This window comes from Typha angustifolia, chromosome 4 (assembly GCF_048772165.1).
Source record: "Typha angustifolia cultivar Huaian chromosome 4, ASM4877216v1, whole genome shotgun sequence".
Lineage (NCBI taxonomy): Eukaryota > Viridiplantae > Streptophyta > Magnoliopsida > Poales > Typhaceae > Typha > Typha angustifolia.
In genome coordinates this window covers 4713051-4727562 of record NC_133242.1, presented here as the reverse complement: position 1 = coordinate 4727562, position 14512 = coordinate 4713051, and the positions used below count along the sequence as shown (strand labels likewise).

The 14512-nt window shown below is 35.5% G+C and overlaps 3 protein-coding genes across 4 annotated transcripts; all 3 read left to right on the top strand.

Annotated features, from left to right (window-relative positions):
• The first annotated feature begins 569 nt into the window (after positions 1-569).
• Positions 570-4744, top strand: LOC140758575 (calmodulin calcium-dependent NAD kinase-like). Its single transcript, XM_073094771.1, has 9 exons — positions 570-704; positions 824-1018; positions 1159-1382; positions 1463-1524; positions 2065-2286; positions 3314-3443; positions 3671-3990; positions 4076-4217; positions 4328-4744. Exons 2-9 carry the CDS (start codon positions 934-936, stop codon positions 4565-4567), a joined length of 1425 nt encoding a protein of 474 aa, XP_072950872.1. The 5' UTR covers positions 570-704; positions 824-933; the 3' UTR covers positions 4568-4744.
• Positions 4745-7140: 2396 nt separating this feature from the next.
• LOC140758959 (small ribosomal subunit protein uS19-like) lies at positions 7141-9404 on the top strand. 2 transcript variants are annotated; one of them, XM_073095383.1, is made up of 4 exons: positions 7141-7239; positions 7317-7462; positions 7543-7600; positions 8997-9404. In XM_073095383.1, the coding sequence occupies exons 1-4, from the start codon at positions 7237-7239 to the stop codon at positions 9243-9245; spliced, it is 456 nt and encodes a 151-aa protein (XP_072951484.1). In that variant the 5' UTR covers positions 7141-7236; the 3' UTR covers positions 9246-9404. The 2 variants fall into 2 exon arrangements, with proteins under 2 accessions (XP_072951484.1, XP_072951483.1); XM_073095382.1 differs by lacking the exon at positions 7141-7239 and having other exon boundaries at positions 7311-7462.
• Positions 9405-11956: 2552 nt separating this feature from the next.
• Positions 11957-14107, top strand: LOC140759770 (small ribosomal subunit protein uS19). The gene is made up of 4 exons (XM_073096419.1): positions 11957-12032; positions 12109-12254; positions 12364-12421; positions 13655-14107. The coding sequence occupies exons 1-4, from the start codon at positions 12030-12032 to the stop codon at positions 13901-13903; spliced, it is 456 nt and encodes a 151-aa protein (XP_072952520.1). The 5' UTR covers positions 11957-12029; the 3' UTR covers positions 13904-14107.
• The last annotated feature ends 405 nt before the right edge of the window (positions 14108-14512 follow it).

Here is a 14512-nt window from a genome sequence, read left to right as displayed (position 1 = left end):
TTCTTTATATTTTCTAAGTTATTAGCATATCTTTGATCATCACATTCGAATGATAAAAGAATCAGATTACACAGAGAACTCTTTGAACTAAGAATTTATTTTTTTTATCAAATAGACCATAAAATTAAATTAAGGAGTTTATGTGGACATTTTTTTAAAAAAAATTTGCATATAATACTCGGTCTTTTAATGGTTTGTAAATTGAATCTTATAATTTAGTAAATATACGTAGAAAATGCCCTACTATTAAATCTGCTAGTTAAATTTAAACAAATATCTAGGTTAAGTTAACTATACTAAAAAAAAATATGAGAATATTTTCAATCAAGTCATACTAAGGGTATTTTAATTATTTTAAAAATAAGGGCATTTTGATTATTTTAGTATAAATATAGGGTGTAAACCGTAATTTTGTTAAAGTAGGGTGTTAAATGCAATTTTTTTTTCAGTTTTATATTAAAAAATGACAGTGGCTAAGTATAATTATCCCCAAGAAAAATCTACCTCAATCATTGAACTGAATCCTCTTCTATTCCAACTCCCTTCTATAATTTATCCAGGCGTTGACTATTCTACTAACTCAACCTATATCACCACCAATCCATTATACTCTCTCTCTCTCTCTCTCTCTCTCTCTCTCTCTCTTACCAGTTACCACCCATAGCTAACGCTTTTGGATCCAAATCCATCATGCACAAACGTAGGCAAGTCTCCTTGTCCTCCTCCTCTTGACCTCTCATTTGGATTTCTTTCTCTTTCTCTCTCTTTTTCTCCCTTAAATTCTCGAATAATGTCTTTCTCAATCCTTCTCTCTCAAACTTAGATGGGATTCCCAAGCTGCTCCTCCTCGTTCATCTCATTGCCGTCTCCGCCGCGGCCGTTACGGTGCAGCACCGTGATTGAAAGAAGAATAAGAAACGGCTGCCGCCGTCGATGGAGAACCCGAGAGCCACTCCGCGTCTCGTGCTGACCCACTCCGGCCGCGTCGAGGAACTAGAGAGGTTCTCGCAATACGTCGGTAATTGATTGTCGCCTTCTTCTTTCATCTCCTTTTGCGTATATTTCGTCAATACAGAGTGCTAGAATATAATAATTCTGAAGTAAAAAAAAAAAGGTTCTTTCTTTTACGATGGTTGATGTTGATAATCATATATGCAGCTAGGCAATTAGGTTTTGAGGAGACGGATGAATGCCCCCACTTGCGCAAATTATCATATGATTATCTGAGGAAGGCCAATGGATGTGAGGATAACATATTTGCCTTCTTTGCCAATTACCCAAATGCTGAAGCTTTGTATGTGAAGTTCATAGAGGAGCTGGATAAATGCATACTGGGCTACTTTGCATTCCACTGGTGCCATGCAACTCTAATGGTTAGCCAGGTGAAAACTTTTTTGAGAAGATTGCACTCTTCTTCTGCTTCTAAGATGTATATATTTTTCTGATTGCTTCCTTGTGTTAGGTTTTGGCTGCTGAAGGTGAAGCTAAAAGGAAGCTCAAGAACTTGATCTTGGAGGCTACTAGGTATGCAATAGTTCTTGTGGATAGACACCTAGCAACTACACCCACATTTAGAAAACTTCATTCTTTTAGGGTCTTATTAAATGTTAATTTTTATTATTTTTTCAGTTAGTATTTATCTCTTGCTTGCCCTATTTGTTTATGACCGTCCAATTTGACCTGCATGTGCTATGATATAGTAAGGTTGATTAACTTGCCTATGAAGTGGTTGAAGGATTGCCTGAGAGAGTATTATTCAAATCTTTTGGTCATTGTTACTGTATTGTGGGGAATCCCCCGGGAAGGTTCTGATTATTTATGTACTTGATTGATATCCCTCTTGGGTATAAATAATTCAGCTCGTTATGTGGGATCTGATTAAATATCACAAGTTGATCAGTGGAGTAGAACTTATCTGGCCAATAAGATGTCTGATCTAACACAATTTGCAGTCAAAGCAAATCTAACTAGTATTGATTAATGTTCACATTTTACCACAATTAAAATGAGAGTTATCCATAAAAGAGTTTTTTAACAAAAATTTGTGGTCTGCATTGATGACAGGAAACTGAGATTTGAGAGGTTAACAAGAGACCTGAAGGTCACCAGGGTGTTCTCTACACTAGTGGAGGAGCTGAAAGCCATTGGGATTGCAGCACACGATGAACCGCGATATCCGGAGGTGATGATTCCAGCCGCACACAGCGATAGAAGCCCTGTGCTACTCCTGATGGGGGGTGGCATGGGAGCTGGAAAGAGTACAGTGCTCCAGGAAATACTCAAGGAGTAAGTCCTCAACCAATCAATTTTACAACTTCCTACTTACCAGAATGAATTCTTGACATTTACTTCTCAAATCTCAATAATTGTCAATCCCAAAGTTAGTGAGAGCGATATAAAGATATGTTGGCAATTGTCCTTTCCCAGATTCTTATCTGAATTCTGAGAAGGACAAGAGCATCAAGAAAGCAAGATTCCTCATGTAGTGATTGCTAACTGTTTATAGCATTAGCACTTTTGTGCAAACGTATCAAGAAAGTATCTTATCTAAGACAGGGAAAATTAGACAAATGATGGATGGTAAGAAATTGGTGGGTATGTAAAGAGGTGCGGTCTTCACTTACAGAGTGCAGCATCCCTGTCACACAAAGAGAAAAGTAATGTGAAGAATTGATAGAACTAGTCCTGCTCTCCAATTGAAGTTAGCCTTAATAAGATTTTTGGTCTAGTGAAAATTGCTAGATCCAGGTCCCAACTAGTTTAATTTGTTGATCAATGCTATTAAATTGCATAGATGTAATTAGGCCTCATCAAGTATGAAAGTAACCTAGCACCTGTGCAATTCAAATGGAGACTAAACATTACTAGGTGCCAGATATTAGCAAAACTACCTCAGAAAACAAAGTTGGGCTCTCCCCAGTGATCCAATGGTGCACCTTTTGCCAAGAAATACCAGGATTAGGAGAACTATTTGGATAGGATCAAAGTCTGCATAAACCATTCAATTTTTAACATATTATACATAGTTATTCAATTGAAGTCCTAGAAGTTTACAGCATAACAGTCTGAAAGCTTAGACACCGCAGAACAGTTTAACACTATGGGTCTTGTTTAATAACATCAAATTGAATAAATAACTACATAAAGTATAAAAGGAATACAAGACTTGGCACCAGGTGCACATGTCTGCTCCAATTCCCTGTGCTAAGATCAACTACAGAGCTTTCTTGGCATATCCTTAATATGAAATGCATCAGGACTGCAAATTACTATCACTTACAAAGTAATAGGAAATTCTTTTAACTCTATTCAGGGCATTCTGGTCAGGAGCCACATCGAATGCTGTAGTTATTGAAGCAGATGCATTCAAGGAGACAGATGTCATTTACCGAGCCATTAGCTCCAGAGGTCACCATAATGACATGCTCCAAACTGCTGAACTGGTACTTTCTATGCTCCTTGTTAGTAAAATTTCATGTGCACAATTCGGATGATCACTAGACTCTTATTTGGAATTTGTCTTCTGAACTGAAGGCCTAAATCCACTGACTAAATTACACTTTTTGAAGCTTCTTAGAAAGAAAAGTTGAAAGATCTTACTGAAACTTTCTGCAGATAAATATCTTCATATCTTTCTAAAAGAAAGGAATTGATATAGAAATTGTAACAGGTGCACCAGTCATCAATGGATGCAGCCTCATCCCTTCTCGTGACAGCGCTCAATGAAGGTCGTGATGTCATCATGGACGGCACTCTCTCATGGGAGCCATTTGTACAGCAAACAATTGCCATGGCCAGGGCAGTCCATCGACGACGCTACCGCATGGGAGTCGGATATAAAGTTGCAGCCGATGAAACTGTCACCGAGGATTACTGGGAAGCAGTGGAAGATGATGAGGAAAACAATGAGCCTGGCACAAGAAAGCCTTACAGGATAGAGCTAGTTGGAGTTGTGTGTGATGCCTACCTTGCAGTGGTAAGAGGAATCAGGTGAAGTCTACAACACCAGTTACATTGCAATATCTCCACATGAACTTCATAGAGATCTAAATATGACAACAATTCTGAATCACAGACGAGCAATATTGATGAGGAGAGCAGTAAGGGTGAAGTCCCAACTGCAGTCTCACAAGAGATTTGCAAGTGCCTTCCCTAGATACTGTCAGTTAGTAGACAATGCCAGGCTCTACAGCACTAATTCTACGGGATCAGCAAAGGTCAGTGAGCTATTTTGTTCTGTTATGAATTCCAGTGCTCAAAATCAAGTCTATGATATGAAAATCTAATGATATATATCAAATTACATGATGATGTTGCTAATCAACAGCTGATAGGATGGAAGGATGGAAACAACAGTTTACTTGTGGAGCCACACGAGATTGGTTGCCTAGAGAAAGTGAGCAGTTTAAATGAGGAGGCCAGCTCAATCTTTGAGCTGTATCCTAATGGTGATACAACTTGCGGGTTGCGATCTATTTGGGACGATTTGGTTATGTCTTCATCGAGGGCATTGATCCAGCGAGAACTCAAGCACGCAATCCAAGACATTGAGGCTCATGCCTTGTGACATGAAAGCCCACATGAAGTAATGCTGCTTGGAGGTCTGAAGATTTGCATAGCATTGTAGATTATGTACGAAATGAGCAAGTCAAGGAATCAGATCTTAGTAGCTCTTCATTTCAATCTGAATGTAAGATTACCTTCATCAGTTTAATATTGTGCATATAAATTTTAGTCCTCATCATTCTTTGCAGCATATGACTTATGGCATCATTTAATTTAATTTGCACATAATTTACTGAAGAAAATTAGAAGTTGCTGAATGAAGTGTTCCTTCAAAGAAAGTGTTTGATAAGTAAATTCAAACATATTTCAACAACAAGCATGATACAAGTATTAAATCAAGCTTGATCATATCAAACTCTTTATTGGGAGAACAGATATGAATATCTAGATCTGATCTAGTGGTCCTAAACTTTAAATATTCTCATTTTGAACCTTATCAAGCTGAGCTAGATGAGCTATCTATCTATCATTAAGCTTGATTTGAAATTAACTTCGAACAAGGTGGCTTACTTATAAATGAGCTGAACTCGATCAAACCAATTTAATTAACTTTAAGGATTAATTATCCATAGCCACTCTAAACTATTGCTCATTTTTACATAAATTTCTTTATTTTATTTTTGGTAACATTTTGACCCCTTCAAATATCTAATCTCTTACATTATGATGATTTTAGCACAAAATATCAACTAACCATCTAACCTTTACTTTTCTCCCCCCCTAAAATAAAGGCAAAATTATTCCAAAAGTGTCTAAAATTAGTCTAGTGAACTTTTTTTAATAGAAAAATCAAACAAACAAACTAACCTAGGAGGCATTTATGAGAATTTACAAAGTTAAAAAGATTAATATGTTAGAAAAATAAATAGAAGAGTCTATGTGAAAACATGCAACAAAATAGGAATGTCTAACTATAATTATGCCTTATTTTAATACTCTACCCTTGCTTTATATCATTCCAAGTTCAAGATGGGCAAACGCAAATAGGCTATACTTTCCATGTGAATTACTCCTACAATGGTTTATTATTATATTTTATATAGTTGACAAGGAAAACTTTAAAAAATATTATAATTGCCACTTTCTTCTCTAAATTTTAAAGTACCATAGTTGCTCTTTTGAATTATTTTTTTTATAATTACCATTATGGTTAGTTTTTCATGAGATATTTATAAAATATTTCTGATAGATAGTTGTCAAAGTCAAGTGATATATGTAATTCTTACTAAAAGAAATAAGATTTCTTTTCTCATAATGTGATAGTCTAACATTATATATGACTTTAAAACCATTTCAAATTTCTCTCTCTCCTAATCCAACTATTTAGATTAAATAATATTAAATAAAATTAAGCACATTTAGGATTTGGACTTTCTAAAATGTTTATTATTTACAATTTGAGCTCTACTTTTTTAACAAAATATTTGATTTGTTTGGTAAAATGTATAGATAATTCTTTTTTCTTTTCTTTTGCAAATATGTGATCAAATGGTCTTATTTTGTAAATATGAAATAAATCAAATCAAAATATACCCCTTTAATTTATCAATGGATTATTTCTTTTAAAAAATAGTTTAATAATTTTGTATCTTTTCATCCCACAGTTGTTTTTTTGAAATAGTTTAATAGTTTTGATGGTAATTATGATATTTTAAAAAAAGTTTAAATATATTTTACTCTTACATATACTTACATCTAAAATTACTTTACCTGCTGTAACAAAAAAAATAGCAAATTATTATACTTATAACTAAAATGAGACTGTTAAATTTTTTAATCAGAATACACAAAAATTGCTATAATATTCGAAGCTCATCTCACTTCTAACTTCTCTATTCTCTAATGGAAGAGATTAGAAAAAAGAAAGATTTTCTATTGTTGGTTTTGGCATAAGGTTTAATCTATAAAATATATAAATTTGAATTAAAAAATTAATTCTAAAAATTATTTGGGTAGGTCCAGTTAAATTGAAAAGAAAATTTAAATGCTTCACTTTAGTCATAAGTATAATTACTCGTTTGTAATGATCGGTGTGAAAAATGTGATTTTAAGATTAAAATATATTTAACCTTTTAAAAAGTAAGAATTTTTATAAATCACACTCTATATTTTACCTATCAGTAATTTACGCTCCGTCTTTGAATATTTTGTAATTAGAGCCCTTTTTTCATCATCTTTTTTTCTTTCCAAATATAAGAAGAAGAAGAAAATGAGAAGGGAGGGGAGAAGATGAGGAGAAGTAGCGGCAGTGGCGATGACACCAACAGTGATAGTGGAAGAAGTAGGTAGGGAAAATGGTGAAAGGATATAGAGAGTGAAAAAGGAATAATAAAGGTATTTTAATAATTAGGTCGATGCTAGTTAGTTAAAATAATATCATAGTGTTAAATGAGAATTATAGAAAAAAGGAGCAGTCAAATTACAAAATCCTTAAAAGATAGATGTGAATTATAAAATAGATAAAATGTCGGATGTGATTTGTAAATTTCTTAAGAAAATATAAGGGCTAATACAATATTTATGGAAAATTAAGTGGCAATTATGTAATAATCCAACCTATAAATACCACGCAAACCCTATTTCACTGCCCCTCTCCCAGAAACCCTAATAGCGAGCTCGCCCTCCTCTCGTTGCAATCTAGGGTTACTCTGCTTCTTCTCCCCCACAACAATGGTAGGCCGTACATCTAAGCCCAATCGAATTGTTCAATAGATCTAATGGCTTCTTCTTATCCTTCTTCTGGGATGCAGGCCGACGTAGATGTTGATGTCGCCGCAGGGCAGCCGAAAAAGAGGACGTTCAGGAAGTTCAGCTACAGGGGCGTGGATCTCGATGCACTCCTCGACATGTCCACCGACGAGCTCGTCAAGCTCTTCCCTGCTCGTGCTCGCAGAAGGTAAAGCCTCATCTCCATGAGATCTAGTTGACTTTTTTTTTTTTTTTGGTTTAGAGTTTTTATGTGAATGATTTGTTTAGGTTTCAGAGGGGTCTTAAGAGGAAGCCGATGGCTTTGATCAAGAAACTGCGCAAGGCGGTAAGAGTGAAAGATTTCTGCTTTCTTACCATATGTATTGCTATATTAATTTTGTTTATGATGATTTTCATTAGAATTATTTCATAATAATATAACCTTAGTTAGTAAATAAATCTATGCCAAGGTATCAAATAGATGCGATAAGAACTTCTCAGCATATTCTAAAGCGTTATGAAGGACATCATTTGACCTTCTGCTTCTTAACGTTTTGAGATTTTCTTTACGTTGTTTTTCAGTTCGGTTGTATCAGGGAAATGTTTTTAAATCTCTTATCTTGATGATGTTTAAAATTCCAGAGATATAAGATAAATACAAGTATTAACATTTGGTGAATGCTTGGCAGAATTGTACTTGATGTTTTGAAAATAAAGCTGCTCGTCTTGTCTACAGTACTGTAAATAAATTTGTCAGTAGGATACAAAGGAGTACAAAATATCAGATATTCAGTTTGGTTTATTACTTAGATAAATTAAATATGGATTTATGCTCTCTCTCTCTCTCTCTCTCTCTCTCTCTCTCTATATATATATATATATATAAATATTTGATACTGGGTTTGGGATCAAGATTGTAAGTTGTTTATGGCCAATTTTTGACCCTTGTTGGGATCTTTAAGCTATGACTCATAAAGAACGATAAGAATGTTTGAACAGTAACACATTCTTTTATCATGGTGCTTATTAGCTCTGTGCGCTATACTTGTTTCTTGCAACTGGATAATGTGGTTATTTTGATGTATATTAGGGGTACATGATAGGTGGTGAATTAGTTTATTACACTTAAAGTTTCTCATTGAGACGAATACATCTATTTGATCAGGGCAGATCTCATGAAAATACATGTACTGCCTTTTGTGTTAAGAAGACAATGCTCTTCACTCTAGTAGTTTTACATTTAATTTCTTTGAAATTGTGCATATTTTTGTTGTTCTGGAAACTGCTTCTGTAGTGAAGGGTTATAACTTGTCTTAAATAGTGCCAAAGGATTGTCAGGTTTATATGATCAACCAAGTGACTCTGGTATGCTTAATACAGAGTGTGCAATATGTTATCTTATCCCTGATGAGTTTCCAACATCTTCTGGAGTTTGTTATGAGGGCTTGTAATGCTTTCGGTATTCATCTCACAGACTTCAGCTACTGTAACCGTCATAGACCTATTGTCTTGGGATGTTTGCGTATGTAGCATTTGGTTGCTGATTGCCCATCTCATGTTTCATTTCCTTTACTAATGCTGCATACTGTGTTTGTTGTGCGGTACTGCTGTCTTTATATTATATCAGTCCAAGGAAAACTCTGGCTAGGCTAGTCTTTCTGTTTCCTTCTTTTCACTTTCGTTTCTCATGAATTGTTTCTTCTAATTTTCATATACGGTCTCTAAACATTTTATCTGTACAGAAAAAGGAGGCCCCTCAAGGCGAGAAGCCCGAGCCTGTCAGGACTCATCTCCGCAACATGATCATCGTGCCCGAGATGATTGGGAGCATCATTGGTGTCTACAATGGGAAGACCTTTAACCAGGTTGAGATCAAGCCCGAGATGATCGGTCACTACCTTGCGGAGTTCTCCATCTCATACAAGCCTGTCAAGCATGGAAGGCCCGGTATTGGTGCCACCCACTCTTCCAGGTTCATTCCTCTGAAGTGAGGAGTTCTGCTGTTAATTTTATGTTAGGCCAAACTCATCTTTTCCTCTCATGGGATTTTGACTGGTAATGCTTATTTTGTTCTGGATTTGATTACTCTATTCTTCTCGGGATTCCTATAAACAACTACTCATGGTATCAGTTATTGTTCAAATTTGAAATGGTGGGTGGATGGATCACGAAGGCAAGATCCGACAATCTATATTTGTCATTTCTCTCCGATAGGTGAAGATGATTTACCATTTCTCCTTATAGCAATTAGTAGTAGGTTGTAAAATGAAAGAGATGCATATATACTTCCTCTATTCATCGTTAGTGACATCATTAAAAACAGGAGGGAATAAAAAAAAATATTAAATGAAGTGAAACAAGATCAAATGCATTTATTTTTGCTCTAGTGTTGAGTTCACAAGTAATTATTTTCATCTCTCTTCTTGTCGGAAAAAGAACAACTAAATCAATCTTGGTAGTCAGTATTGCCCGTTTGATAGATGGCTACCTCGTACCTTAGTAAACTTCATGATTCAGTATTATAAATAAAAAATAAAACAACCATTGTGAGCAATTCCAAAGATTTAAACTCATCCTAAATATATGAAGAGTTTTTTTTACATAATTACCACTCAAATTTTTTAAATTTTATAATTGTCACTATATTTGCTACTGAAAGTTTTTCAAAATTGCCATGGTTTAGTTTTTAACGAAAGTTTTATCGAACATTCCTAATAGATAGTTGTTTAAGTGGATAAATACATATAAATATTAAATATATTTTTATAGGACTTGTTTAATTAGTTAAGTAAAATTAAGTAAAATTTGAATTAGAATTGGGTTAGCCTATATTTAGAGAGCAATTTTTATTATTATTGTGTAATCATTGAGTTACTTCCTTGAATCTAACTCTTGCTCTTTCTATCTCTCCCCTCGGTTCTCTTCTAGTCATAGCCCACCCTAGGGTTTTGGCGGCCTCCTTCCCCTACACAAATTTATTAACTCCCCCCAATTCTTTACGTTCGGCCAGCCACTTCTTCCCTTTCTACTCGACTAATATTCGACCTACACCACTCTCATCTCATATATACCAATATCTCGTTGCCATAACACCACCGTCACTTTAGTCCGTCGAGCTACACCAAACCACCACTATTAATTCTCTCCATTGAGCCACACCAACATCACCGAGATTCACCCCAACTTCACCACTCATTAATAAAGGCTTTCAACTTTATCTTCTCTCTTTTGATCAATGAATTTGTCTTGCAAATTTTATGTTCTTTATCCAAACTTTACTTTATTATCTATAGACAATTTGTTGTGCTCAATTAAGCCACATCCATTAGATTGGTTTAGTAGTAACTTGATATCATCTCGATTCTCGAGAGAGTAAATGGAGTCATTTTTCTTCTGGCTAAACTTGTGTCCTAGCTCTCGGTGATAGAGAGCTATTATCTGCTTTGCAAATAGGATCTTGAAACCACGGGACACCTCCTTCTCTATTGCAACTTCTTGAGAGCCCACTGGTTTGCCATCCTACTCTCTCTCCGGATCATCAATGGCAGGCAAGATTTGGTGTCACAACTATTATCACTGAGAGCAACCCTTTCTAAAAATTGGCTGGGGTTTGTTTTTTTCCCTACTCTGGACAAACTAGAAGTGCCACAATGCTACTATGTTCCAACATCTACTCTTCCTCCAGTGGATATAGTGTGTATGATTTATGCCCTTCTCTCAAATTCTTACATGCCTACTATTACCTATGGCTCGTGGCTCTGTATAAGCCTCCTCCTAATATTTCCTATTCAAGTGAAGATGTGGTTGCATGGAGTGATGTTACATGGTGTGGTGAAAGCTCTAGAGGTGTAAGTATTCATATTTCTTGATACAGACCAACTAAAAAGCCCTTCATGTTGTTAATACTTCTAGTACCTGCTGGTTGTTCAGAGATTACCTTTCTGTGATAAAAGCAATCAACAGCTCTGACCATGTATTGGATTGGCATATTACTCCTATTATTTTGCAATGTATAACATATATTCCTATATTTCATACTATCAAGGTTTCTTCATGAATAGGGTCAATAATACTACTACCCATAGATCCTTCTTGTAATTCCAGTCATAAATGAAAGTTGCAAGAGCGGTCTACAAACTTTTCTCCAAAAATTTAAAAAAATCATCAAATAGGCTTTGGACATAATAACAACAACTTCATTTTCCTCATCTTCTACATGTTCAATCTATTGTAATCATTCTGAACAACTTTGAGAGCTTCTTACACATTATTATTCTATATCTTTTTACACAATGGAACACCTCTTGAATTCTTTCAATCCAAATATATGCCGAAGATATAACTCTTATAAATGATAATATTACAATGAGAATTGAGGACAAAAATTGAGATAAAAATGCGTGATTTAGGACAATTTTTAATAGAAAAATATTATATTAAATTAAATTACCCTTTTAACCTAAAAAATAGATAGATTTATAAATTAAATAACCTTTAAAAATCTGATAGTTGGAGACCAGCCCAACTATACTGGTTGCAGAGAGGCTACAAGGCTATACTAGTAATCCTATAATAATAATTGGGCCAGATAGTTAGCCCAATGGGCTTTAGTTCGGATTGCAGAGAGGCTAAGCTTGATTCGGACCAAATTAGCCTCGGGTCGGGCCCGGTCCCGGCTCGAGTCCGGCTTCGGTGTATATATATATGTATTAAAGTTTAACGCCATGGATAGTTGCATCTAGGGTTTCCGCCGCTTCTTCTTCTCTCTCGCAAGAATGGTAAACCCCAACCCTAGCCCACTCTTATTGTTCTAAAGATCTCACGGCTTCTTCTTCTCCTCCTTCTCCAATGCAGGCCGACGCAGATGTTGATGTCGCCGCAGGGCAGCCGAAGAAGAGGACGTTCAGGAAGTTCAGCTACAGGGGCGTGGATCTCGATGCGCTCCTCGACATGTCCACCGATGAGCTCGTCAAGCTCTTCCCTGCTCGTGCTCGCAGAAGGTAAAGCCACATATCCATGAGATCTAGTTCGTAGATGTCCTCTTGATTGGGTTCTGTTTGCTTTGTTTGGTTTAGTTGGTTGAAGTTTTTATGTGAATGGTTTGTTTAGGTTCCAGAGGGGTCTCAAGAGGAAGCCGATGGCTTTGATCAAGAAATTACGCAAGGCGGTAAGAGTGAAAAGTTTCTTTTTTTTTTAATCATATGTATGGCTAATTTTACATTTTATTAATTTTGTTTATGATGTTTTCAATCTACTGTAAAGCATTATGATGAACTTTTTTTTTACCATATGTATGGCTAGTATTGCATTGTTTTTCATCCTATATCTTGAAGATGCATATCCTGAATTCGCGTAGAATTTCGAGATATAAGACAAATACGATTTGCCGAGAAGAGTATTATCATTTGTTAAGAAATAAAGTTACTGTATCGTTTATCATAGTTTAAATAAATTTGGCAGTAGGATACAAATGAGTACAAAATATCATATGATCAGATTGATTAAATATGTAGATAAAGTAATTATGGGTTTATGCTCTTTCTCTATTTACTGCTGGGTTTGGTATCAAGATTGTTTAGTATCTTTTGGCTGTGAATCATAAAGAGGATAACAATGTTTGAACTGGAACACATTCTGTTATCAAGTACTTAACTGATCTGTGTGCTTTACTTGTTATTGCAAATTGCATAATGTGGTTATTTTGATGTTACATTAGGTACATGATTGACATATTAGTATATTTCTCATTTAGTTCAGTATGTCTATTTGATCAGGTCTCATGAAAATACATTTACTGCTTTTTATATTAAGAAGACAATGCACTTCATTCTAGCAGTTTAGTATTTTTTTTTAATTTCTTGAAATTTTGCATATTGTTGTAGTTGTGAGAACTGCTTCTGTATTGAAGGGTTATAACTTGTCTTAAATATTGTCAAAGGATTATCAGGTTTATGATATGCATAATGTCGATAGTGTGCAATCTTTTTTCTTACTCCAGATGAGGTTCCAATATCTTTCAGGTTTGTTATAGGGGGCCTGTAATGCTTTCGACGTTCATGCCACTGATTTTAGCTACCGTAATTGTCAACTTCTGCTGCCATAAGATTCATGTAGTGTCTCTTGTTAACAATTGCCAATCTTGAATATCAAAGAGTTTCAAGTTGTTGCCAGCCATCGGTTGTTGATTGTCCATCTCATGTTTCAAAATCTTTACTTATGTTGCATACTGTACATCATTGTCTGTGTTCGTTTACAGTGGTCCAAGGAAAACTCTGACTACTGGCTGTTCTTTCTGTTTCCTTCTGTTCACTTTGGTTTGTCACGCAAGTAAATTACATATATTTTACATGTATTTCTGCTAAATTCTCATGTACAATCTCTGAACATTTTATTTGTACAGAAAAAGGAGGCCCCTCAAGGCGAGAAGCCCGAGCCTGTCAGGACCCATCTCCGCAACATGATCATCGTGCCCGAGATGATTGGGAGCATCATTGGTGTCTACAATGGGAAGACCTTCAACCAGGTTGAGATCAAGCCCGAAATGATTGGTCACTACCTTGCTGAGTTCTCCATCTCGTACAAGCCTGTCAAGCATGGAAGACCCGGTATTGGTGCCACACACTCTTCCAGGTTCATTCCTCTGAAGTGAGGAGCTCTGCTGTTAATTTTATGTAGGCTCTTATAGCTAGCTGTTTGAGTCGGCCAAACTTATCTTTACCTCATGGGATTTTGACTGGTAATACTTGTTTTGTTCTGGATTTGATTACTCAACTTGTGTTCACAGTTCTTATAAAACTACTCATGTATTAGTTAATATTCAAGTTTTAGTACGGTGGATGTGTTCGTTTTTGTCCATTTGTTCCAGTTCTGAAGACGGCAAGGAATGGTTTAGCCTGTGTAGCTGCTGTATCTCTTTCCATCGATCGGTGGTGACTTAAGCTTTTATGTTGTTCTGCCTATAGATCGTTAATTCCTTTTGTTCTTGTTGCTCAGATTCTTTAAAATGCAATGAGGATAATAGGTTATTAGATCCAAGTGTTTGATGTCTCCCACAAGGTTCTTAATATTTGGGTATTGGGCAACCAAAATTTCCATAGGAATCTTATCCATTGTTCCCTTTTTTTTTTCCTGATGAAGTGTGGATAAATCTTTCATGTGATACAGACATACAGTGTGAAGTAAGAGTTACTTTCTGTAAAATTTTCTAGATAAAATGAACATTAAAAAAAATTGGGCCGGAACGGGCCTAATTCGATCC